This window comes from Camellia sinensis, chromosome 1 (assembly GCF_055761805.1).
Source record: "Camellia sinensis isolate YWXY chromosome 1, ASM5576180v1, whole genome shotgun sequence".
NCBI classification, from domain to species: Eukaryota; Viridiplantae; Streptophyta; class Magnoliopsida; order Ericales; family Theaceae; genus Camellia; species Camellia sinensis.
Window position 1 is genome coordinate 178,556,904 of NC_138961.1, and position 27,715 is coordinate 178,584,618.

A 27,715-nucleotide genomic window follows, 5' to 3' on the forward strand; every position below is an offset into this window, starting at 1 on the left:
TTAGAAGCAGTCATGGATAGTAGTATATGTTTCAAGGAAATACAATTACACTCATCACTTTTTTAGTAAAATTAAAGAGATCGAAATTAATATAAATAGTAATTAGATATTAAAATAAATAAAGATAAATACAAATTTTAGAATAAAATATGATCATATTATTTAGTATGTTTGGTTTGAATTTTTTGAATTAAGTTTTTTGAAAATTCAGTTTTTTGATTTTCGTGTTTTTTTGTTTTTAGTGAATATTTTTTAAATTTTAAATAATTTTTTTACTTTTTTAGATGCACCTTACTTAGATGTATCTAAAAAGTAAAAAATTGATGAAAAAATATTTTAAAATTTTAATAAATACATAAAAATACACTGAATTCTCATTTTTTTTATATATTTTTGGTATTTTGTGAATTTTTAAAAGGTTGCTTAAAATATTAAAAAAATTCAGTAAAAACAAAAATATACGAAAAATAAGAAAGTAAATTTTTTGAAAAGTGTTTTTAAAAAAACACTACCAAGCAAATTATTTTTATTTATTCGACTAGTGTATTATTGTTAAAAAAATCATTTAATTATTGTGCGAATTATAATTTTATGAAAAATTAATAATTATATTAAAAATATGAGATTAATGTAATTCTTTTAAAAAAAGTCGGTCTAATTTTCTACTATTTATTTTTTAATGTCGTTCTTAAGTAGGACCACTAGTACGCCATATGCAGCACGTGTGCGCGAGGCTACGCTACAATTTCTCAAACTCCAAGTGGGTAGCCAGCCGGAGGAGAATATTCAGCAATCACTTTTAATGGCTTGACTCAGATTCTTTGGAAATAACTAAAATATTATAAAATAAAATAAAAAGTTAAAAAAAATTGATAGTTTTATTAAATTTTTTATGAAAAATCTCATATGAACATGAGACTCGCAGGCGTGGGTTTCTATATTTGATAAAAAAATTAATAAATTTTTATGATCTATAATATTATTTAAAAATTATAATTATTTTATTTTTTTTCTCTTACAATCATTATATTCAAATAAAAATTTTAATTTTTTTTTTTCATACGAAACTAATTTTAGTCAAATTATTAAAAAATTAAAAAGTTAAACTAAGGCATCTTTTGATAAAGGGATTAAAAATAATTTTTTTAAATCACATTTTTTTTTTTTTTGGTTACAGGAAAATCCTTCCTACCCTCCCGCAGGTCCAAGGCAGCACCCCATTATCAGAGTGTCCTGTTAGCCGTTCCGAACGAGGAGACTATAACCTGAAAACTTGTCCCGACCTCCCAAGACAAGTTCTGCTTAAGTGAGGATTCGCACAGCGACGGAACATTGAACTCACACAAAGTGTTGATTGGATAACTTGAGGTCCAACCTCCTAACCAACTATGTTTCGCTCAAGAGATTGGCCCAAGGGAGAGGGGATTTGAACATATGACCTTGGGGCATAAAAAATCACATTTTCTCTTTATATTATTACACATTTTTAAAAAAAAAAAAAAAAAAAAAAAAAAAACAATTTTTAACTTACTATACAAAAACAAGCCTAATTCATTCTTTTGAAACGAAGGAGATTGAAAACCAAGTTAACGAACAATTTGAGTGCCACGTATACACTCCGATCCACCTCAACATCCCACCTAACTAAAAACTTTTCCCATAGACGTGTTCTACTCAGCCACCACGTAACATTCCAAAACTCCCAGATTCCATTCCACTGAATCGTTCGGAACCCCCAATTTCCCATCTCTTCACAATTCCTCTCTCTCTCTCTCTCTCAAGGCGATGGCGGTTAGGCCGGTGTTTTGCGAGCTGAGTTCGACGAAACCGGCGGTTCCGGTGCAGGTGCAGAGAGTGAGGGGAAGTGAGTTGTCGCCGACGACGACTGATAACGTGAAGATCGTGTTGCAGCCTCGTCTCTGCACCCTCAGATCCTACGGCTCGGATCGCCCTGGGGTGATGAGGACGAGGAAGGACGGTCGTGATGAAGTATCGGCGTTCTTCGCGACGTTGTCGGATTATATAGAGAGTTCCAAGAAGAGTCAGGACATCGAGACCATCTCTGGTCGTCTCGCCATGGTATGTATATTCCCAACATCTGTTTTGTTATGGTTGCTCTCTTCACTATTATGTTTCAGACTCTGTTTTCTAGGATTTTAGAGTAACATACGGAGGCTGAATTGTGTTAATCTTACTTTTAAGTATTTTATGGTAATCATAGAAATTTTTTTAAACAAAAATTATATCTAAAAATAAAAATCAATTTCACTTTTAATTTTTAAAGTATGCATTTTTTTATAATTAATTTGTTCTCCAAATTTTAGAATTGTGTCAATTTATGAAAGATTTTTTTTTTTTTAATTATAAATTTTAATCCGACAAATATGATTATGACGATAAATCTTGGCTCTATAAGTTATAGAATTACTTCAACACATATTTAATACTACTGTTTTAGAAAATGAAACTAACACAATTAAAATATTTATATTTGAAACTAAAATCACAGAAAGTGCCTTTTATGAACTTAAAACTGTCATTAGTCAAATATGTTTGCAGAAGAGAATTGGAACTAGTTCCGATTGACTTGTTATGTTGAATTATCAATAATCAAAAAAGAACGATATAAAGAAATAAAGACATGAAGTTTACGTGATTCAGCCGTGATGACACGTTATACACTTAGAAGAGAAGAGAAGATCAATAAAGTTAGTCCGGACACTCAATCATTAAAAAAACAAAAAGAACACAAGATCAATAGCACTGTTTTACCAACTCGCCAAGTGCGTTATTAAACAGGTTATTTCAAAAGAAATGTACTAAAATTACGAAACAATTTGTGTGCAGATTGTGTTTGCAGTGACATTGACAACAGAGGTGGTGACAGGAAACTCCTTGTTTAGGAAAATGGAATTACAAGGGATTGCTGAGGCAGCAGGGGTGTGTTTTGCAGCCGTGACCTGCGCTGCTACTTTTGCATGGTTCTCCAGCGCTCGGAACAGAGTGGGGCGAATATTCACCGTCGGTTGTAACTGTTTTATCGACTCATTGATCGACCAAATTGTTGATGGATTGTTCTACGATGGTGGCGAACCAAGCGATTGGTCTGATGAGATGTGAAGCTTGGTTTGCTTGGCTTGGCTATACCATTTTGTAGAAAATATAATGTGAAAGAAGATACACAAATACTGCTGCAGAGTTGAGAGAAGCAGATAGTGAGGTGTGTATTGTATATATTGTTATAGCATTTGATGATTACATGTGAAATTGATTTGAGAAGGTTGGAAAAGAATATGCAACTTCCTGTTGCTACTTGGATTATATGTCGATCAGGAATGAGATAATCCCTTTGTGAAATCAACTACTATGTCATATATCCGATTCATAATTTGATTTCATTTGCCTTTGGGGGAAAAAAAAAATGAAAATAATAGAAGTTTGTGTTGTTATACAAATGTTTTGACAACCCAGTTGAGAGGGTGATTTATGATCCGGTGTTGGGCCGGGGTATCGACCGGGCAAGCTGAGGGCCCAGCAGTGCATTGGGCCGAGATGATCAACTGTTCACCCGGAGATGGGCTACCAGAACTTGGGCCGGGCAAGGTTTGGACGGTGTGCCGCCCCGGACCGTGCAGAAGTTGCTCGGTCGGGAAGTGACCGGTCAGACCAGGATGCTTGGTCCGAGGATGGTCGAAACCAGACAGACCGAGAGACCGGCGCTCGGAAAGGCGCGGTCAGCCGAGGTAGTTGATTGACCGGCGAGAAGGCCGATCAAAGTAAGCATCCGGGCTAGGCTCGGCCGGGATACCGCTTAGCCCGGTCCACCGTTTGTTTATCCGGTTAGGCGCTTAAGGTATGAAGCATGGTACGACCGAGGTAGGGCAGCTCGGCTGCCGAGCACCAGCTGTGCTGGCAGGCAGTTGAGAGCAGGTGATGAATGGCATGGTTTATGCTGACAGATGGGATAGCAGAGCCACATGTCAGGAGATGACAGGGAGTGGATATGGGGCTCAGAAGGTATATAAGCATGTCTGCGCCCCCCATACGCAACACACGAACATCTCTGTAAGAAAATCCTTACACTCAAACACTCTCTCCCTTCTCTCTATTCCCTCCAAGGTGTGTGCTAATTTGACCGTCGGAGGGCGTTTCCGGCCACACACCGCCGGGTAGCTCACCATTACTTGCTCGCAGGTGATCGGACATCGACGGAGCTCGGAAGAAAGGAGTACGGGCTTGCCGGAATATTTGCTCCCCGTACAATTGGCGCCGTCTGTGGGAATCTTGACAGACAAAACCTTGTCTTCCAGGTTCATCTGATCGCCGTCCATGGCGAACAACGACGAGTTCCCGTTGTCCGCCATCGATGGAGCCACCCCGGAGTATACCCGAAGGAGAGAGGGACCACCTGCCGTCCATCCAATGGCTGACTTGGGGACGCCCACTGGAGGACAGTCAGGAGACGCGCGGGATAAGCGCGGAAGGAGTCATGGGCATTCACGGAGTCCAGACGGTCACCGGCGGAGAGACTCACACGCCAGGCGACTGGAAAGCAAGTTAAGGGACCAAGACGCTGTCATCAGGCGGATGGCGGCGGAGATGGAGGATCTTAAGCGGCATGTCAAAGGGAAAGGTGTAGCTGGAGTGGGAGTCCACAGTGAGCGCACCCCATCCCGCCGGTCAGGCGATCAGAGTCAGCGACGTACTCAGTCCATTTCCATCACCAGGAGTTACCAGGTTGGTGATTCCGACATGCGTGCAGAAAAGTCTAGCGCGCAAGACAGCACTTACAAACCCTCACGTCCGGCGACGACGTCGAGGTACTCTTATTCTGCTCAGTCAGAGGACCTATGGGCAGTGTTAAGGGAGCGGGCTCGCCGTCGCGAAGCTCAGAGAATACCTGCTTTCCAGCGGCTCTCCTACGGGGTTCACGGCAGCGAGGAGGTCGGAATGCCTCCACCCCGCCAAGCAATGCCGATATTCGAAGATACAGACTTGGCAAGGCTGAGTGCCACTCCTTTTTCCCTGGAAATAGAAACAACGCCGCTTCCGGCAGGCTTCCACCAGCCTAAGTTCACACTTTACGACGGAAAAACCGATCCGTACATGCATGTGAGCCACTTCCGACAGGTTATGGCCGGACATCGGCGCAATGACGGACTTATGTGCCTAATCTTCCCGTCAAGTTTAGGCGAGCTGGGCCTAAAGTGGTTCGAGAGGTTGCCGGAAGGGAGCATACAAAGGTGGCATCAGTTGGCCGAGGCGTTTGTTACGCGCTTCAAAACCAACACAAAAACACCAAAGGAAGTCGATCACTTGCTAAGTGTCAAGATGGAACCGTGCGACACATTGAAGGCGTACAATTCAAGGTATTGGGAAACCTTCAACGAGATCTTAGACTGCCCGGTCAACCTTGCTATCACACAATATAAGCGCGGTCTCCCGGTCGGACATAGACTGCGAGACTCGCTTACCATGCACCAACCGACCTCCATGGGCCAGCTCATGCAGCGCATCAATGAGCACATCCGAGTAGAGGATGATGCGTCGGCTTCCACCGTGAAGGCCACTCCGGTCGGAACAGACAAGAAGACAGCAGGCAAGGTGCACGCAGTTGGGCAAGAGTCCGACCGCTCAAATGACCGAGCAGAGGAATCAGACCGAGGTTCAAATCGAAAAAACCGGGGTAGAGGACGTCGGAATGACCGGGATGATTACCCCCGAGATGACATTGAGGACGCAAATAGAAGAATGAAGGCGAGGACTGGCATAACCACGGTCTTCAAGATTCCAATCTATCGCATACTTAGTGAAATCCGAGACGAGGAGTATGTCCGGTTTCCTGCTAAGTTGGGCGATGGACAAAAGGGCTACAATCCGCGGTATCGTTGTACGTTTCACCGAGAGAGGGGCCACCGGACTGAGGATTGTTTGCCTTTGCGACAACACTTGGAAGAACTGGTTGCGGCCGGGCATCTGGACCTTTACATCGATGGCGGCGTGAAACCGAATCAGGCACCGGTCGATCCCAGGGGACAGGATGACCGAGATGCACCACCACAAGGAGTTATTAATGTCATCCACGGCATCGTGGAACCAGAGCGTGTTTGCGAACTCCGGGGCATGATCAAGAAGGCAGAACATATGAGGGAAGTTTTGTCAGTACAGCCTGCCATCAAAAGGGGGAAGACAGAAGAGAAAGACGTGATTAGTTTCACCTCAAGGGATTTAGAGCGTATCCAGACGCCGCACAACGATGCTCTTGTAGTAACACTGCGCGTCAAAGAATTTGATGTTAGACGGATCTTGATCGACCAGGGAAGCTCGGTCGAGATCATGTATTATGATGCGTTCAAACAGCTCAAACTCCGTGAGACAGATTTGGCTCCGGCCACTTCGCCACTGGTTGGATTTAACTCGCAGCCGGAGTGGCCATTGGGAAAGATTATCTTGCCGGTCAAAGCAGGATCCGTGGTCAAGCAAGTGGAGTTTTGGGTGCTACAAGTGCCTTCAACGTACAACCTTATCCTTGGAAGAGGATGGCTTCACGCCATGCAAGCCGTTGCATCGACTTACCACCAGGTGATGAGATTCCCCTCGGCTATGGGGGCAGTCGAGGAAATTTGGGGTGATCAGGTCATGTCCAAGCAATGTTTCGTGGCGGTCAACGGGAGCCGGGCTGCCAAGGGATTCGTTCAAATGATCGAGGGACCAGAGGACCGGAGTGTCTTGGATGATGTTGGCACCAAAGCCGAAGACAAGGCTGTTGAAGAATTGGTTGAGGTGCGGATTGATGCCGAGCAGCCGGACAGATTCTTCTTGCTCGGTTCAAGTCTCTCGGCCATGGAGAGAACCGAGATGATTGAGTTTTTGATGGCGAATATCGAAGTCTTTGCATGGTCGCCCTACGACATGCCTGGCCTTGACCCAAGCTATATCTGCCATCACCTCAATGTCTTCCCTGGAGCAAAGCCAGTCATCCAGCGAACAAGGAGATCGACGCTGCATCACGCCGAGGTAGTAGCAGAGGAGGTAAAGAACTTGCTTGAAGCACGAGCAATACAGGAAGTGCACTACCCTCGGTGGATTTCCAACACGGTAGTGGTGCCTAAGAAGAATGGAAAGTGGCGAGTTTGTGTCGACTACAAGAAAGTCAACCGAGCTTGTCCAAAAGACAGCTTCCCTTTGCCGCGCATTGACCAGCTAGTGGATTTGACGGCTGGACACAATCGGCTCAGTTTCTTGGATGCGTACCGCGGCTACCACCAGATTGCCATGCATGGGCCTGACCAAGAGATCACCTCTTTCACGACTCCAAGGGGACTCTTCTGCTATCGAGTTATGCCCTTTGGTTTGAAAAACGCCGGGGCAACCTTTCAAAGGATGGTGACCAAAATGTTTGCTCCTTTGCTCGGTCGGACAATGGAGGCTTACATCGACGATATGGTGGTAAAGAGCCGACATGAGGCAAACCATTTGTCCGACTTAACCGAGATGTTCACCATTCTGAAGAAGTACAAGCTGCGCTTGAACGCCTCGAAGTGTGCCTTTGGTGTGGGATCCGGGAAATTTCTAGGATTCTTAGTCACGAACCGAGGCATCGAAGCAGACCCTACTCAGATTAGAGTCGTGCAAGAGTTGAAGCCGCCCAGCTCGGCTAAGGACGTGCAGCATCTGGCCGGGATGGCCGCCGCGCTTAATCGATTTATAAGCCGGTCATCAGATCGCTGCCGCCCTTTCTTTCAAGCATTGAAGTCAAAGTTCTCATGGGATGACGAGTGTGACCGAGCTCTGGCCGAGCTCAAAGATTATTTGTCTTCTCCGCCGCTGTTGGTTACGCTAGAGCCCGGTGAGGAACTCTACCTTTACCTTGCCGTCTCCCAACACGCAGTAAGTGCGGTGTTAGTCCGGGCTGAAGGAATCAAGCACCTCCCAATTTTTTACGTAAGTAAGACCTTGCTGCCGGCTGAGACGTGGTACTTGCCGCTGGAAAAACTTGCGTTGGCACTGATGATGGCTTCGAGGAAATTGGCACATTATTTTCACGCCCATACCATCGTCGTACTGACCGAGTTCCCCCTCAAGGCCTTGTTTGAGCGTGCAGACTTTTCAGGCCGAATTTTAAAATGGGCGGTCGAGTTGGGACAGTTCGATGTGAAGTTCCAGCCGCGCACCGCGATCAAAGCCCAAACCTTGGCCGATTTTGTTGCCGAGTTCTCACCTGGCACTCATCCGGTATGCCCGGTCGACATTGCCGAGGCAGATGATGAGACGCACACCATGCCAACCGAGGCACAACCAGTTGCAGAAGGTCACGCCGCGGAGTTAGCGCGCACCATCGAAGTTCCCTCCGTTTGCACGGTAATACCTCCCGGTGCTGCGATGACGGAGTTGTGTATCACCAACCCATCCACTCTGTCCGGTACCGCATCACCACGGGGGGAAGGAATGGTTCCACACAGCTCAGAACTTGGTGATTCGCCTACGGACTTGGGCATTCTAAACCAACTTGCTGAGTCCGGTGCCGAATCATCAAGGGGGGGAGGAATGGTTCCAGACAGCTCAGAACCTGCGGCCGGCTTCACACCGCAACCTGGTGATTCGCCTACGGACTTGGGCATTACGGACCAACTTGCTGAGTCCGGTGTCGAATCACCAAGGGGCACTGACTTTGAACCGGTCAACACCAAACTTGACACCGCACAGCCGAGCAGTTGTGATCCCATTGCCCTTCGCAACTCTCAGGACCCATCTGACTGCTGGAAGCTTTTTGTGGGGGACATGTGGAAGCTTTTTGTTGATGGAGCGTCCAACCGTCATGGTGCCGGCCTAGGTATCGTTCTTATATCCCCGGACGGCCTAACCATTGAGCATTCTATCACACTCGGCTTCCCGGCGTCTAACAACGAGGCTGAGTACGAGGCGCTTCTTGCTGGGCTCAAGAGCGCAATTCAAATGAAGGCTGCCGAGCTTCTGGTATATAGTGATTCCCAGCTTGTGGTTAACCAAGTTTCAGGGATTTATGAAGCGAAGGACGACAGGATGGCGAAGTACCAAGCTCTGGTCAGGGACCATATCAAGCAGTTTGAGGCAATCAGAGTCCAGCGGATTGGCCGGGAAGAAACCAGCCGGGCTGATGAACTCGCCGGCCTCGCTTCCATGGTAGATAGCACGTCTCCAAACCCCCTGTTGATTGACTTTCTTCCGCGGCCAAGCATTGAAAACGCCGGGCAGACGGATGTACTCTGCGCCGAGCTAGGTCCTTCATGGATGGACCCCTTGATCTTGTTCCTCAGAGACCGGACTCTTCCCGCGGACAAGAAAGAAGCACACAAAATCCGGGTAAAGTCAGAGCGGTTTTGGCTCTCTCCATCAGGCGCGTTGTATAAGAAGTCCTTCACCGGTCCGTATCTCAAGTGCGTGCACCCGAACAGTGTGGAGGCCTTCTTGTTTGAAATTCATGAGGGCATTTGTGGCTGCCACATCGGGGGCAGGTCCTTGGCCTACCGAGCTATTTCGTAGGGATACTGGTGGCCGTGCATGCAGGCCGACGCGCAAAAATATGTCCGCAAGTGCGAGAAATGCCAGAAATTCGCCCATCAGATCCACCAGCCTGCCAGGGAACTTCTTCCTCTCACCAGTCCTTGGCCTTTCGCCATGTGGGGGCTAGATATAGTGGGACCATTGCCAACAGCACCGGGCAACCGGAAATTCTTCATCGCGGCCACAGATTACTTCACAAAGTGGGTTGAAGCCGAGCCCTTGGCAACCATCAAAGAGAAAGACGTGAAGCGATTTGTCTGGCAGAACGTTGTCACGCGGTTTGGCGTCCTCAAGATTTTGATCTCTGACAACGGCACCCAGTTTGACGGTCGCCTATTCAGAGGATTTTGTGAAGATCTGAAGATAGAATTCTACAACTCCACCCCGGCCTACCCGCAGTCCAATGGTCAAGCCGAAGCATCGAACAAGACTATACTGGATGGGTTGAAGAAACGGCTGGAAAAGGCCAAGGGAAAGTGGGCTGAGGAATTGCCCAGTGTACTTTGGGCATACCGAACAACCCCGCGACGTTCAACCGGGGAAACTCCATTTGCTTTGGCTTACGGCATGGAGGCGGTCATACCCTTGGAAGTTGAAATGCCCACCCTCAGAACCGAGAGTTTTGAGCCCGAGCTAAATGCCGAGGCTATTGCCTTGGAGCTGGACTTAGCGGAAGAGCGCCGGGAGAAAGCCCTCATCCATGTGGCCGCCTACCAACAAGAGCTCTCCAAGAAGTATAACAAGACAGTGCACCCCAGACCGTTCAAAGTTGGAGATTGGGTTTTGAGGAAGATTATGGGCAACACCCTGGTGCCAGGAGAAGGCAAACTAGGGGCAAATTGGGAAGGACCCTACAAGATCACTGGTCTGGCTGGCAAGAGGGCTTACCACTTGGAGGATCTAGAGGGAAGAGCTATACCCCGGCCATGGAATGCGGCCAACTTGAAATTGTATTATTTTTAAGCTTTACTTTCCTCTTTTTGTAAGGAAATTTTTTGGCTTGCAAAGCAGAATGTAATTCTTTTTGTCAAAATTATAGAAGTAATTTTGCTTTAGCACGTGGATTCTTGTTTTAATGTTTAGAACCGAGATGGTGTACTCCGGTTGGAAGAGTTGGTGTTTTGTCCGACTTAGGATTCCCAACCGAGATGGTGTACTCCGGTTGGAAGAGTTGGTGTTTTGTCCGACTTAGGATTCCCAACCGAGATGGTGTACTCCGGTTGGAAGAGTTGGTGTTTTGTCCGACTTAGGATTCCCAACCGAGATGGTGTACTCCGGTTGGAAGAGTTGGTGTTTTGTCCAACTTAGGATTCCCAACCGAGATGGTGTACTCCGGTTGGAAGAGTTGGTGTTTTGTCCAACTTAGGATTCCCAACCGAGATGGTGTACTCCGGTTGGAAGAGTTGGTGTTTTGTCCAACTTAGGATTCCCAACCGAGATGGTGTACTCCGGTTGGAAGAGTTGGTGTTTTGTCCAACTTAGGATTCCCAACCGAGATGGTGTACTCCGGTTAGAAGAGTTGGTGTTTTGTCCAACTTAGGATTCCCAACCGAGATGTTGTACTCCGGTTGGAAGAGTTGGTGTTTTGTCCAACTTAGGATTCCCAACCGAGATGTTGTACTCCGGTTGGAAGAGTTGGCGTTTTGTCCAACTTTGGATTCCCAACCGAGATGGTGTACTCCGGTTGGAAGAGTTGGTGTTTTGTCCAACTTAGGATTCCCAACCGAGATGTTGTACTCCGGTTGGAAGAGTTGGTGTTTTGTCCAACTTAGGATTCCCAACCGAGATGTTGTACTCCGGTTGGAAGAGTTGGCGTTTTGTCCAACTTTGGATTCCCAACCGAGATGATGTACCCCGGTTGGAAGTGTTGATTTGTTCGACATAGTGGCTACTGCGGTTCATGAATTTGTCTTGTTCTGCTGAAGTGCTTAGACCGTGTTATGTATTCCGGTTCGTTGAGTTATACTGAGATGTTTTGCGGAAGACAGAACTGATTACAACCGTGCATACACTTGCAAAAATTTGAATTTTCATTGATAAGAAATTCATTACAAACGGAGGGGACAGAGCCCGGTTACATCAAGAGAGTTGGAAGCAAAAATACAAAAACAAGGAAAAAGAAACCTAAACTAAGGGGGAAAGATTGGTGAACGCATCCTCGGCAGCATCAGCATCAAGGTCAATAGCTTGGCTTGCTTCTTGGGCGCCGGGCTCATCGTTGCCGGGCTGCTCAGGCACCTCGGCCTCTTCTTCCTCAGAATCTGTCTCCCCGTCCCCATCTTCAAGTCCCTCCTCGGCCTCAGCCTGTAAAGCGCTGAAAACATCGTTTGCATATGGCACAAGGTAGACCGGTAGAGAAGCTGGAGGAGGGTTGGCAAATACGTCGGTGTCAGAACTTTGGCCGAGCTGTTCGCAAGCGGATTTCCAGCCAGCCTTGAAGTATATGTCTTGTGTTGCAAAGACTTGCTTCTGGTAATTCTTCTCGGCCTCGTTGAAACCCGCGTTGTTGGCAGCCCGGCAGGCCTTCCTCTTCTCCTTCTTCAGAGTGTCAACCTCGGCCTGGAGCTCGCTATGTTTTTTCTCGGCTGCATTCAGTTGACCGAGCAGCCGGTTATTATCATTGTTGGCCATCTCGAGAAAAGCTTTAGCCCGGCCGAGCTCGGCTTGAAGGCTTTCAACCTGGCTGGCAGTGTCATTGGCTTTCTGCCTAAGCCGGTGGATGCGCTCCAAGACCAAATGTTGTTTCTGAATGGCCTGCATAAAGAAGCAAAGTACATCAGAAAGGGGACCGAGCAAGAAGGACCGAGCAAACACTTGTGAAATATTAAAAAGAACGCCGACTTACCCTGGCCATGGACTTGACTGAGGATTTCACCAGCCGGGTGTCAGGGACGTGGTCGCTGCCGACCACGTCGCCCGGTAGGAGAAATGCTTTGGAGATATCGAAGGCGAGCAAATGTTCTTTGTCAGCCTTGATTGAAGCCGTCGCCGGGATGTCCTGTCCCCGGTGCTTCAGCTGAGGACGCCAAGCGGGCACGGGAGCAGGAGTTTCAGCTGGATGTTCGGTTGTCAGCTCGGCGACGAGCTCGGCGGAGGGATCTGCCCTTGGTCTCTTTCCAGCCCGGCGCGCTTCTCTGGCAGATTGCCCGGCAGCTGGAGCCGGGGACGCAAGGGCGACCACAGCGCTGCTGGATTGGCCGGCGGCTGGCGACCGGGTTATAACGCTCGGTATCTCGGCTGAGGTCGCGGTTAGAAGGTTTTTGATCCGAGATCTTTTGGCCATCTCTTGCTCGTCGGTTAACCGGATTAATGGGACGTCTGGTAGGGTTGGATCTGGAGGTGGCGAAGGGGCTCTGAGGAAGTCAGTTACTCTACTCCGGCGCGGAGCAGAATATCTGTAAGTCGGTGTGTAGCCGAGCAATTCGTTGCAGTCTCGGTGGCGGTACCTAAGCACGGCCCGAATTGCCTCGACGTTGGGGAATTGGTAGTTGGCTTGCAAGGCTTGGATAGCTGCAAAAGAAACAGGGAAACCGGTTAGTTAAACTAAAGAATAAAGTTCACCGAGCAAGTTTGAGTGGCTTACATGAAGAACCGAAGTCCTTGCTTATGAACCAGCCCGGCACCTCGGCTGTTTCGTAATTGCCAGACACCCAGAAGAAATCATCGTCGTGCATATCTTTATCCGGGGTGCCGGTTACGATTTTTTCCTTGCCCGGTCTTATTTTCAAGTAGTAAGCTAGGCCGTCACCGGTGTGGCCCATTGTGTATTGCCTCAATATCTCGGCTAGGCCTAAGTTGGTGCCTAGCCGTTGGTTCAATTCGTGCACGCCGTTGATTATTCTATAAGTGTTGGTGGACACCTGTGTGGGTGCCAGCCCGGTGTGGCGGAGGAACTCGGTTATAAGAGGGTTGAGCGGGAAACGAAGACCCCCTTCCACGATGGATAGCACGGTGAAGGGGCACTCCTCCCTACCCCAAGGTGTGGTCTTCTCTTCTGCGAGCTGCAGGTGGACATCGGCCGGGATGCCGTAGTCCTCCCTGAACGTAGCCAGCGCAGCCGGAGTATCCACTAGGAAGCGGAACTTCCCCATTTTTGGCCGGCTTAGTCTATCCCGGCTGAGGGGTTTGGCTCTGGGTATTGGATGTTGCCCGGTCCTGAGAGCCTCAGGAATGACAGTGGTCCCCTTGGACTCTGCAGGAAAAGGATGGCAAGTGTTAAGTGTTAGCGCGGTCGCGCGAAAGGTGCTGAATTTTAGCTCGGTCATTAAGGGCGCCAAACCACCTCGGTTGTCTACTCTATCTAAGGAGCCCGGTCGCCCAAGCGGACCAGATGTTAGCCCGGTTGAACGGCCAAGTCCTTTTGTTAACTCGGTTTTCGCTGGGGTTGATACAAACATGTTGTTTGCCCGGTTTGGTTGGTTTTTTGGATCAAAAGAAGGCCCAGAGCCCGGTTCACACCAGTTCATCAGTGTTCTTTAGAAATATGAAGAACACCAAGAACAGAGAAAGGTTTTAATACAGATTCTACGACCTATGCCCTAATATCTATGTTTTTGTACCCTAATGTGTGTAATATGAAGGAACATAACAACAAAATGAGGATGGATTGACTTACCAGTGAAGAGTAGGACCTAATCCTTCGAACACAAAGAATGGCAGAATGGCAGTCGAGCTTGAACTTCAGAACCGTCAGAGATGGAGGCAGCAGTAGGAAAAAATGGAACGATGGGGGGGGAGTTTGTATAGGCGAAAAAGACCGCCCAAATTCAAATTCTGGCAAAAACGGCGGGTTGGCTGCCCGATGACCAATGGCAGACCGCCACGTGTCCCCATTTATGGCTTTGACAGGACTGAAGCGACGGGTTGAAAAGACGAAGAGCCAACCGAGCTACTTTCAACAAGAATAGGTCAGCCGAGGAATATAACCGGTCAAATCTGCGGACAATTACGTCAACTAGCTCGGTCGAGGCTTGGCATCTTGACGACCGGAGAAATGTTATCTCGGTCGAGGTGAGTAATCCCAGTCACGCTTCCGCGGACGGAATTAAGGGGCAATTGAGAGGGTGATTTATGATCCGGTGTTGGGCCGGGGTATCGACCGGGCAAGCTGAGGGCCCAACAGTGCATTGGGCCGAGATGATCAACTGTTCACCCGGAGATGGGCTACCAGAACTTGGGCCGGGCAAGGTTTGGACGGTGTGCCGCCCCGGACCGTGCAGAAGTTGCTCGGTCGGGAAGTGACCGGTCAGACCAGGATGCTTGGTCCGAGGATGGTCGAAACCAGACAGACCGAGAGACCGGCGCTCGGAAAGGCGCGGTCAGCCGAGGTAGTTGATTGACCGGCGAGAAGGCCGATCAAAGTAAGCATCCGGGCTAGGCTCGGCCGGGATACCGCTTAGCCCGGTCCACCGTTTGTTTATCCGGTTAGGCGCTTAAGGTATGAAGCATGGTACGACCGAGGTAGGGCAGCTCGGCTGCCGAGCACCAGCTGTGCTGGCAGGCAGTTGAGAGCAGGTGATGAATGACATGGTTTATGCTGACAGATGGGATAGCAGAGCCACATGTCAGGAGATGACAGGGAGTGGATATGGGGCTCAGAAGGTATATAAGCATGTCTGCGCCCCCCATACGCAACACACGAACATCTCTGTAAGAAAATCCTTACACTCAAACACTCTCTCCCTTCTCTCTATTCCCTCCAAGGTGTGTGCTAATTTGACCGTCGGAGGGCGTTTCCGGCCACACACCGCCGGGTAGCTCACCATTACTTGCTCGCAGGTGATCGGACATCGACGGAGCTCGGAAGAAAGGAGTACGGGCTTGCCGGAATATTTGCTCCCCGTACACCAGTCTATAAGCTAAAATGTTCTTTCAATTGCATTTATTTTTTCAGAAAAAGTATGGATAAGAAATATTTTTGAGCATCAAAAGGATCAGAAGTTGGGGAAATAACAATTTCAGTGGGTATTTTAAAAGTTAATTACAAATCACTGATAAAGTTTATAAATGTTGATATTTAAAATTATAATTTTTTTTTTATAAATTCATACTCCATTTATCTCAAAATATTAGTCCTTTATTTTATTTTTTTATTATTTTAAAATATTAGTCTATTTTTAAAAATTAAGGAATAAAATAATATGAATTTAATATTTTACCTTTCTTTTAAATTAATAACACAAAAAGTATAATTATGACAATTAATATTCCTAAAAAAGTATACTATCAAGGGTAATTTTGAAAATTTAATATTTTTAAAATGTAATGATTGTACTATCAAAAAAGTTAAATTTTTTGAAAAGAACTATTTTTTTGTGATTGAAGGACTAATAATTTTGTAAAACCATCACTGTGTAATAATTTTTGTCAAGAAGTTTTATAAATTTTTGCTGAAGCCAGTGAGAGCAACTTTTAAAAAGTTCCTAATTTCATTGAATTTCTAATTAGGCAAATTATTTTAAACTTGTACCTTAGGAGAAAAGTTGATAGGATTTTTGGTTATGTTTGTTTGGCTCTTTGGAGAGGAGAATCGGATTAATAATCTGTTGGATTCACCTATAAAATGTTTGCTTAAGGATATGAATAGAGATTAACTATCCCCTTGTATTAGCAATCACCTTTCGAGTATGAATTCCATAGTTGAGTTGGGATTGGAAATTGAGCGAGAGGATGAGTAAATTTTTAGGCAAAATTTATATTTTTTAGAACCAAAAATAATAATTACAATATTAAAAAAATACTAAAAATAAAAATATATTAATTTTATATATTAATACTATTTATAGTATTACTCATCTGATGGTGTACAAACAAACACTCAAATCTTATATCTTCAACTAATAAGGATACTTATGTGTAGATCATAATAAGTAGACTTATTGTTTAATAGGTTCTATGAGAAAAATTTGTCATAAAAAAAAGTTACTAATTATAAGTTTTAGCGATAATTTATAAAAATCATAACAAAAAAATGTCACTAATTGTCAATTTTTAATGACATAAAAAATTGTCACAAAAAAAATATTTTTACCTACAATTTTACAAAGATTTATTTTCAATAAAACTTGATAAGAATTAAATCCAACTATTAAAATCTATTGATAATTTACCAATAACCTTCTCATTCAATCACATCGCACTTCTAATTCCTCCCATTTTGTAGTCACTTTTTTTGGTTAGTAGCAAAAGCCAAAAGTTGGCTTTTTTGTCTTTTTTTTTATTTGGAAAGTTGGTTTTTAGCCAACGGTGAAATTACAATTTTACCCTTCATGGGTCAAAATATGTTACATAGGTGAAGTTGTAAATATTTTAAATAAATAGGGGTAGTTTGATCATTTTATTATGATTTGACATCATAAACAAACATTAATCAAAAAAGTCAAAAGTCACTTTTTACCAACTTCTCAAATTATTTGTCTAAAAAAACCAAAAACTTAGTTAAAAATCAAAAAATCACTTTTTACCATATTCCCAAAACAATCCGTAAACCTTTGGGCCTACCTGAAAGAAGTGTAGAACTTACGGTTTTTCTTTTTATCTTATTGAAAAATAAAACTCACCCTCCACGATTCATTTTGTCTTGTCCAGGAAAAATTATTCTATGCCACCAACTATCCGACTATAACGCCGTAAAATTCATCTTAATCATTGATATCTGTGAATCCTATCATTGATTTGTGTGAATCTTAAATAAAATTCACATAGATCAATGATTGAAATAAATTTGTGACATAATTATATCACTATTCTCTTGTTTATTTGTATATGAAAAATATTACTCCCTCCGTCCCAAAATAATGGTCCCTTTTGGGGAATCCAACTTTTTTTGATAGTACAATTATTGTACTTTTAAAAAGTTGGTTTTCCAAAATTACCCTTTGATAGTACACTTTTTTTAGAATATCAATGTCATAATTGTACTTTTTATATTATTTATGAATTTAAAAGAAGGGCAAAATGGGAAATTTATATTATTTTTGTACTTGATTTTTGAAGAGGGACTAATATTTTGGGACAATGAAAAATGGAATAAGGGACTAATATTATGGGACGGAGGGAGTATAAGTATTAAATTTTTTTCAAAATGAATAATTAAATATTTTATATAGACGTGAGATCTATAAAAATATAGAACTCACACTTATGTAAGATATTTGAGCATTTATTTAATTTTATTAATAAAAAAAATCATATCACTGTCATTGCTAATAGTGAATAATTACTACTTGTTGAATAAAAGAGTGGGAGCCCATCATAGCTATAGATGGCAACATACCGAATATTTCTTCGAGTTTTATGTATAAATTCTCAATTTTAAACTCAATTACTTTAACAATATAATTTTATGCTTTATTTTAATTTTGGTAGTTTTAATTCACTGATCGTTGTACTTGACTCTATCCTATTAATATTCTCTCAAACTTTTTCATTAGAATCAAATTAGATTAAATACAATTAAATCGAATAATTTTTTCATTTGAGCTTCCAAGGTTTGTTAAGGGTGTGTTTAGTAACGTTTACGTTTTCAGTTTATATTTACAAAAATTTTATAAACTGATTTTTGTTTATTTTTTGTTTATTTTTAGAAAAACATAAACTACAAACGCGTTTGGTAATTAACAAAATGTTTTAAAAATTTTAAAAATAAAAAAAAGATTGAGAAATGGCAAGTGGCGGCAAGTGGCAGCAGAAGACGGTGGTGGAAAGTGGTGACAGTGGGTGGTGGATAGCTGGTGGTGGCGGGTGAGTGGTGGTGGTGGGTGGGTGGGTGACGGCGGCGGGTGGTGGGTGGTAGCGAGTGGGTGGTGGTGGTGGTGGTGGCGGGTGGTGGTGGTGGTGGCGGGTGGTGGTGGTGGTGGTGGTGGTGGTGGCAGGGGGGTGGCGGATGGCGGGTGGTGGTGGTGGTGGTGGGTGGGTGGTGGTGGCGGGTAGGTGGCGGGTGGTGATGGTTTGTGGGTGGGTGACGGTGGCGGGTGGCGGGTGGTAACGAGTGGGTGGTGGTGGCGGGTGGCGGGTGGGTGCTGGCAAGTGAGTGGTAGATGGTGGCGGGTGGTGGTGGGTGGGTGGGCGGGTGACTGTGCCGGGTGGTAGGTGGTAGCGAGTGGGTGGTGGTGGTGGTGTTGGTGGTGGTGGTGGGTGGCAGGTGGGTGGCAGGTGGCTAGTAGTGGCAGGTGGGTGTTGAGTGGTGGTGGCAAGTAGGTGGCAGGTGGTGGTGGTGGTGGTGGGCGGTGGATGGTAGTGGTGGGTGGTGGGTGGATGGCAGGTAGGTGGTGGGTGGTGGTGGTGGTGGTGGTGGTGGTGGTGGTGGCGAGGGGTGGCCGGTGGGTGGCTGGTGGGTGGTGAGTGGTGGTGGCAGGTGCTGGTGGGAAGTGGGTGGTGGTAGCGAGTGGGTGGCAGGTAAGTGGTGGCCGGTGGGTGGGTGGCGGGTGGTGGTAGCGGGTGGTGGTGGCAGGTGGGGTGGTGAGTGGTGGTGGCAGGTGGTGGTGGGGGGTGGGTGGTAAGTGGGGGTGGCGGAAGACGATGGTGGAAAATGGTGGCGGGTGGTGACTAGTGTTGGGTGGTAAAAAAAAAAAACTGAAAACTCAAAATAGAAACACATTTTTTGGTCAAATTTATAAACTGAGACCACTGATTTATAAATCAAAAATTTTACTAAACAAGTTTTTATTTGAGTTTTTAAAATTTTTGTAAATATAAACAGAAAACTAAAAATGTGGTGTGTTTGGTAACGTTTACGTTTTCAGTTTATATTTACAAAAATTTTATAAACTGGTTTTTGTTTATTTTTTTTTTATTTTTAGAAAAACATAAACTACAAACACGTTTGGTAATTGACAAAATGTTTAAAAAAAATTTAAAATATAAAAAAGAGTGAGATATGGCAAGTGGCGGCGGAAGACGGTGGTGGAAAGTGGTGACGGTAGGTGGTGGGTAGTTGGTGGTGGTGGGTGGTGGTGGTGGTAAGTGGGTGGGTGATGGTGGCCGGTAGTGGGTGGTGGTGATGGTGGTGGTGGGTGGTGGTGGTGGGTGGGTGGGTAACGGTGGCGGGTGGGTGGGTAACGGTGGCGGGTGGTGGGTGGTAGCGAGTGGGTGGTGGTGGCGGGTGGTGGTGGCAGGTGGGTGGCGGATGGTGGTGGGTGGTGGCGGATGGGTGATGAGTGGTGATGGTGGGTGGGTGGGTGACGGTGGCGAGTGGTAGCAAGTGGGTGGTGGTGGTGGCGGCGAGTGGTGGGTAGTGGTGGCAGGTGGCGGGTGGTAGGTGGTAGCGAGTGGGTGTTGGTGGTAGTGGTGATGGCAGGTGGGTGGCGGGTGGGTGCTAGTGGCTGGTGGGTAGCAGGTGGGCGCTGGTGGTAGGTGGCTAGTGGTGGCAGGTGGGTGGTGAGTGGTGGTGGCAAGTAGGTGGCAGGTGGTGGTGGCGGGCGATGGATGGTAGTGGCGGGTGGATGGCAGGTGAGTGGTGGGTGGGTGGTGGTGGTGGTGGTTGCAAGGAGTGGATGGTGCTGGCGAGTGGGTGGCTGGTGGCTGGTGGGTGGTGAGTGGCGGGTGGTGGTGGTGGCAGGTGGTGGGTGGTGGTGGCAGGTGGGTGGTCAGTGGTGGTGGCAGGTGGTAGTGGGGGGTGGGTGGTGGTGGCGGAAGACGGTGGTGGAAAATGGTGGCAAGTGGTGGCTAGTGTTGGGTGGTAAAAAAAAAAAAAACTGAAAACTCAAAATGGAAACACATTTTTTATGTTTTCATTTTTTGGCCAAATTTATAAACTGAGACCACTGATTTATAAATCAAAAATTTTACCAAACAAGTTTTTATTTGAGTTTTTAAAATTTTTGTAAATATAAACAGAAAACATAAAACGTAAGTGTTACCTAAGTATTACCAAACTGCACCTAATATAGTCCAAATTTGAGTAGAACTTTTTTACACGAACATATTTGACCAAAATATTAGAAAAGAATTCAAGTGAAAAATAAAATAAATAAAATTATGGGCATTCCCATGTATTGATAGGAGAATGTGATAAAAATTACCACGCTGAAATGAATAGATGAATGTGAAATGTTGGTAAATTCTAATGACGCTGTGGCCACGTTTGGTAGAACTGTGAGAAAGTGATTATAAATTATAATTTATAATTGTGAACATAAATTGATAACCTGTTTGGTGCAGCTGTGGAATTATGGATTTAAATAGCACGGTAGTACTTGATAAATAAACTATAAAATAGTTTTTTACTGTATAATTGTCATTTTTACCTTTATGGACATAAAAATTATAATTCTTTTTCTTCTTATTTTCTTTTCTCTTCTTTCTTTTTCTTTTTTTCTTCTCTTCTTTATTTTTGTTAATTGTGATTCTGTTTCATTAATTTTTTTTCATTACAATTAATGATATAACAATTGTCATTACAATTAGTATTAAATTAGTATCAATTAATATAAAAATTGATACATTTGATAGAATTATTTCATTATAAATTAATTAGTGTCAATTAATGGCTTATTTTTATTTTTTCATTATAAATCAATTAGTATAAAATTATTTCATTATAAACTAATTAGTGGCAATTAATGACTTTTTGTAATCAATTAATACTAAAATTATTAATTAGTATTAATTAAGATAAAAATACTGAAATTATTACTAGAAATACTAAAATTATTAATTTTTGTAATCAATTTTAATAATTAATACTAAAATTATTAATAATAATGGCTTTATTATTATTATTTTTTATTAAAAAAATACTGAAATTTGATCGGAGATAGTTCTAATCGGCACGAGAGAGAGAGAGATCTGATCGGCGACGTGGCGATCGCAACGTGGGGAACGACGACGAAGGTATAGTGGTGACATGGGGAACGACGACGACGAAGGTAAAGCGGCGATGTGGCGATCGCGATTGCCAAGAGAGAAGAAGAGAGATCTACCGCGATCTGCCACGCGATTTGTTGCGATCTCTGGTTTATGTTCGTCGGAAATCGTAATCTGCCGCGATTTGGCGATCGCAATCCACCATTCGAACCTAACGACGAAAAACCCTAGGTTCGGTGGCATGGATGTAGCAGAGAGAGAGACAGAGAGAGAAGAGAGAGATCTCTGGTTCATGTTTGTCGGAAATCGCTCGAAATGGCAGGAAATCGCTAGACAGCTTTGTCGAAGAGACAAAAATAAGAATTTTTTGATTTATATATATGGTACACTTGTAATTACTTGAAATTGTGAGGGGTCTTTAAGTCATTTTACCTCTCAAATTGTAGCTGCCCCGGTTAAGCTATTCTAAAAACCTTCTCCTCTCCTACTGAAAGAAAAAGTTGAATTTTGATTTTAAAAAAATATAATCCATATTATTAAGTTGAACTAAACATACTAAAATAACTCAAATTAAATTAAAAATTAAAATAAGTTGAAAATAAATTTTATCAAACAGGGCTTATGATGACTTTCAACTACAAATGAATAGATGAATGTGAAATGTGTGAACTCTAATGATACCATGATGACTTTCGACAGCAAACACGTAAGTCTTTGTTGATTGGACGTAAGTTACTATTGCAAATCAAATTCTCAATGTGCACCTATAAGCTGTAGTAAATGTGGATCTTGATTTGAAAGATGATAGATATTTTTAAAGAAATGTTATGTATCATTTGTTTTTTATTACTTTTTGTATCGCCACTTAAATGTGGATATTTATAATTTTTTTTTTAAAGCAATTATTAAGTAAAAAATGTTCATATAAAAGAGTGAAGAAATATAAGTGATATATATAAAAACCCTCATTGTAGGCTAAGAGTTCAGATCATTTGTTATGGTTTCTTGTAGTGGTTTCTGTGGTGTTCTCCAAAACAACGTCGTTTTATTTAGTATTTTTTTTTTAAATTCAAAATTTTCATTTTCCCCTCTTTTCTCTTCTCTATATCATCTTCTTTGCTTTGCATCATCAATCTGTTAAACCCTAGCAAAAAGAGAGGCAGAGACGCGAGAGATGGCTGAAAGTCGGAGTGAGGAATTGAAAGAAACATAGAGAAACGAACGCAAATTAAGAGAGGAACTCAGAGACGAAAGAGATGGCGGAGCAACGCGATGGCAAAGGAACAACGCAAAGGATGGCAGGCGACGGTGAGTCCGGTGGCGATGCGGGAAGGCGAGATTGCAACGGCGACTAGGTCTATTTCATCATCATTGTCATTTCTTGCTGTTATATATATGTGTGTGTGTGTGTGTGTGTGTGTGTGTGTGTGTGTGTGTGTTTGATTCTTGGGTTAGATTTGTTATTGATTTTTGAAATGGGTTTGATGATAGATTTGTTATTGATTTTTTGATGATTAATCTGTTGTAGTTAAATTTGTTGTTCTATATATATATATATATATGATTTAGATTTTTGGAGATTCATATATAAATTAAATAGGGCCTCTTTGATAGTGAATCACATTTATTTGTATAAATTATTTTCTAGGGATTCATATATGATTTTCTTCCATTTTATATATATATATATATATGTATATATGATTCAGATTGGTGCAATTCACCCCCAGTATTTGCAATTCAGTATAAATATGGTTAAACCTTGTTGTTATTTATATGAGAGAGATGCGTAAAAAATAGCAAGAACAGAGAAATTAATTATTAATGACCTTGTTATTTGAAGAAAAAAATAGCAAGAACAGGGATGGGTAAAACTTGTTATTTGTATGATACTGAATTACAGGTAATGGAAGAAAATAATATTGTTGATGAGTTAGCTAATTGTGGTTGGAAGCCGAAAATGGGAATGTCATTTGACTCTAGACAAGGTGCGCATGACTTTTACAATACATATGGGGGAAAGGTGGGCTTCAATATTAGGAAGGCCTATGCAAACAAGAACAAAAATACAAAAGAGATAACTTCATGGACGTTTGTATCTTACAAAGAGGGAAGTCGCGGTATTGACAAACAAGATTCACTTGTCAAAAATCCGAGACAAGAGGTGAGATGTGGTTGTGGTGCTCGATTTAGTATCAAGTTAGATAAAATTTCAAAAAAATATATTGCTTGTGATTTTGTTGAATATCATAATCATGACCTTATGCCTCAAGATTGTATTCATATATTGCCATTCCAAAAAAAATATCTATGACCCAAGCAATTGAAGTAAAATTGGCTTCATAATCTGGATAAGAAATACTTTTGAGAATCAAAAGGATCAAGAAGTTAGGGAAATAACAATTTCAGTGGGTATTTTAAAAGTTAATTATAAATCAATGATAAAGTTTATAAAATATTGATAATTAAAATTATAATTTTTTTTATAAATTTATACTTTCTCAGTTTCAAAATATTAATCCCTTATTTTATTTTTTATTATTTCAAAACATTAGTCACATTTTAAAAATTAACGAATAAAATAATATGAATTTACTATTTTGTCATTTTTTTAAATTCGTTAATAATGACAATTGATATTCCCAAAAAAGTGTACTATCAAAGGATAATTTTGAAAAATTAATATTTTTAAAATGTAATAATTGTATTATCAAAAAAGGTTAAATTTTCAAAAAAGAACTATTATTTTAGAACAGAGAGAATAATAATTTTGTAAAACCACCGCTGTGTAATAATTTTGGTCAAGAAGTTTTATAATTTTTTGCTAAAGTTAGTAAGTTTAACTTTTAAAAAGTTACTAATTTATTGAATTTCTGACTTAATTAGGCAAATAATTTTAAACTTGTACCTTAGGAGAAAAGTTGATAGGATTTTTGGCCATGTTCGTTTGGCTCTTTAGAGAGGGAGATTGGATTAATAATCCATGAGATTTACCTATAAAATGTTTGGTTGAGGGCATGAGTGGAATGATTAACTGTCCCCTTGAACTAGTAATCACTCTTGGACTATGAATTCCATAATTGAATTGGGATTAGAAATTGAGTAAGGAAATTAGTGAATTTTTAAATAATTTTTAAGCAAAATTTATATTTTTTAGAACCAAAAAAAATAATTATAATATTAAAGATATATTAATTTTATATATTAATACTATCTATAATATTATTAATCCACGTAGATCAATGATTGAAATGAATTTGCAGCATAATCACATCACTATCCCCTTGTGTATTTGTATATTTGATTTCATTAATGAAATTTCCCTTTTATCCATAAAAATAAATAAATGAATAAATAAATTCAGATCACTATAATTGGTGATAGTGAAGAATTACTCTTGTTGAATAAAAGAGTGGGAGCCCGTCATAGCTATGGATGGCAACATATCATATTTTTTCGAGTTTTATATATAAATTTTAAACTTAACTATTTTAGTAATATAATTTTATATTTTATATTTTATTTTTATTTTGGTAGTTTTAATCTACTGATCGTTGTACTCTGACTCTATCTTATTAATATTCTTTCAAACTTTTTTATTAGAATTAAATTAGATCAAATACAATCAAACCGAATAATTTTTTCATTTGGGCTTCCAAGGTTGCTAATATAATCCACATTTGAGTATAAAATTTTTGCACGAACATATTTGACCAAAATATTAGAAAAGAATTCAAGTAAAATAAAATAAATAAAATTAGGGCATTCCCATGTATTGATAGGAGAACATGAGAAAAAACGAAAATGTTTTGTAACTCGAAACATTTTCCCCCGAATGGCCCGAATTTCTGAAACGATGTCGTTTTGATTTTGAATTTTTTTTTTTCCTTCTTTCCCTTCCACTTCTCGTTTCTCTCTCAAAGTTTGAACCAAACCCAAAGAGAAACAGAGAAACAGAGAAGAAAGAAGAGAGAAAGAGGAGGAGGAAGAGAAGAAGACGTTGATGGCCCGAAAAAGAAGTAAAGTCTATTCTCTCTCATCAGACTTCAAAACCATCTCTCGTTACTCACTCTCTCCTCAGAGTCGACTCCATTCGAGCCCTAATCTCTTCCAAATCCTCTCATCAGCTATGAGTGTGGACTCGAATAACAGATCTTCAGCTACGGGTGTGGACTCGCATACGGCGGTGTCAACTAGCAGAAAAAAAAGGTACCACAACAAAAGGTAAACCCATAATCGCAAAAAAACTAGGGTTTGTGTTTCTGTGTTTGGATTTTTCTTGCAATTTGTGTTAGGGTTTTGGTTTTGGCTTGAATTTGTAGAACATGTTTTCCGGACTTGTCAATTAATGATTGTTAGGGTTATGCTTGTTTGTCAGGGTTTGGGCATTATGGGTTTTGCCTTCAATTTTTGATTGTTATGTTGATTTTGATTGGCCATTATGTTGATTGTTTGGGCATTATGAGATATGCGTTGATTGAGTCAGACATGAGTTAATAGGATTAATGAGGTTTTGATGTCTCAATTTGAGGTTTGGACATAACAGTTAAGGTGTCATATTAGAGCTTGGAATTTTGGAAATCTAGAAAGTTCATGATTCATTTTGTTTTTGATTTACTCACTTTAGTTTGGAATTTCAGTGTTTTGTATGAAAAGAAAATTTAAGGTATTTTAATCTTCTAAAATTTTTTTGTCATCAGGATTCAGTGTATAGAGTTTAAATTTATATCCTCTTAAATATGCTAGATAAAACTAGATGTTGCAAACTGTTTAAGCAACAAAATTTTATAAGATGTTAATATCTACTACAGAAGATTAATTGTGTAGTTTCTTTTTATTTTTATGCATTTTTTTTATTTATTGACATGTGTTACAATATCTGCATATGTATGTAGAAATGAACATAAGGAAATGGCTAGTGCCAAAGCTAGTTTGGATTTTGAACTCAAATTGTTGGTATACTTCAAGAAATTCATTGAAATCTTTTTATCCATGAATGAAATCTTTTTATCCACGAATGAAAATTTTGTTATTTTTGAGCAGCAAAAAGAAAATTTGTTCATTTTACAATATACTTTGGAAATGATTGGAGTTTTCAAGTGCTTAAAAATGTGGATTCCTTTCTTAAAATTCCTGGCTTTTCTTAATGTGATGGGAGTTTATTGAGCCAAGGGGAATTAAATCAGTTCCCTCAGGTTTCAAATTTTAGTCATAAAAGTGAATGAATAGGCCTGTGAATACATTAAATATGTCTCTGATTTCAAATATCAAATTCTTTTTGTATAAAAGAGCATGGTTTATTCTTTATTGTTGTTTTAAATTTCCATGTTGCTGAAGATGTGCATTTTGATTTAAAAAATCCCCTATTTTTTTTGAAAATTTCAGCTTTGATCATGACTAGAAAAAAATTGAAGCATCTATGGGGTCAAAAACAGTCATACAGGTACTTTTAATTTGTACCTTCTTTGATCATGTATTTACCATAGGAAAACAATGACCTATTAGCAGAAGAATGTATGTGGTTTCATGGAACCTACCTAGGAAAGAACACAAGATTTCTTCTTGTTTACTTTTGCTTATGAAGCTGGCTGCATATTTACCAATTAAAAAAGTACATGGTTTTAATAACATTAATAAAAGAGTAGGTATGTATGTATCAACAGTAGCAATAATAGCTATGTATGTATCATGTATATGTTTTCCATTTTGTATGCAGATTACAAAATGGCTTGTTCCTCTAGTAACAATAGCAACATAAGATTGAAACCAAGATTATGTGATTGTGGGAGAACAGCTGCCATGCATATTGTCCGAACCAATCAAAATGGAAATAAAGGACGTGTGTACTTTTTGTGTCCATCGAAATATATAAGCAGTATGGAAATTTGTTTGGAAATTTATTTGCCTGATTTGATTAACTGATTGTCATGCATTGTAGATTAGTAAGGAACATTGCAATTACTTCAAGTTCGCAGATGACGACGACGACGATGTGATCTCCAATGTTGTACCTCGTAAATCTATAAGAAGTGAAGAATTTAAAGATCTAAGTACAAGGGTTTATGAGATGGATAATGAATTTCAGGAGCATGGTAGAAGGCTTCGAAGAATGGAGAAGAAATTGAATGTGATGCTTTATGTCATTGTATTTTGTATTGTTTTCTATTTTATAATGTAAATTACTGAGTTGATAGCTTTTGGGGAATTTGTTGGATGTACTTATGGATTGAATGGACTTGATGGATTGTGGGTATGTGTTGTGCTTCATTCAATGTGGGTAATGAAAAACCTGTTCTGTTTTCAATTATTGTTGATAGGTTGTGTCATTTGTTTATCTTTAGTGCTGAAAATACTTTTTCAATATAAA

At 41.6% G+C, this 27,715-nt stretch overlaps 1 protein-coding gene and 1 long non-coding RNA gene across 2 annotated transcripts; both read left to right on the forward strand.

Moving 5' to 3' along the window:
- The first annotated feature begins 1,560 nt into the window (after positions 1–1,560).
- On the forward strand, positions 1,561–3,361 carry SEP2 (stress enhanced protein 2). Its single transcript, XM_082889603.1, has 2 exons — positions 1,561–2,079; positions 2,848–3,361. Exons 1-2 carry the CDS (start codon positions 1,786–1,788, stop codon positions 3,118–3,120), a joined length of 567 nt encoding a protein of 188 aa, XP_082745729.1. The 5' UTR covers positions 1,561–1,785; the 3' UTR covers positions 3,121–3,361.
- A 19,091-nt stretch (positions 3,362–22,452) lies between these two features.
- On the forward strand, positions 22,453–27,652 carry LOC145799957 (uncharacterized). Its single transcript, XR_014341350.1, has 2 exons — positions 22,453–26,791; positions 27,065–27,652. It is a non-coding gene; the product is annotated as an uncharacterized LOC145799957 (long non-coding RNA).
- Positions 27,653–27,715: the final 63 nt, after the last annotated feature.

Coding starts and splice junctions, on each gene's coding strand:
- SEP2 (XM_082889603.1), top strand. CDS start 1,786: ATGGCGGTTAGGCCGGTGTTTTGCGAGCTGAGTTCGACGAAACCGGCG. Junction 2,080..2,847: donor TCTCTGGTCGTCTCGCCATG/GTATGTATATTC, acceptor ATTTGTGTGCAG/ATTGTGTTTGCAGTGACATT.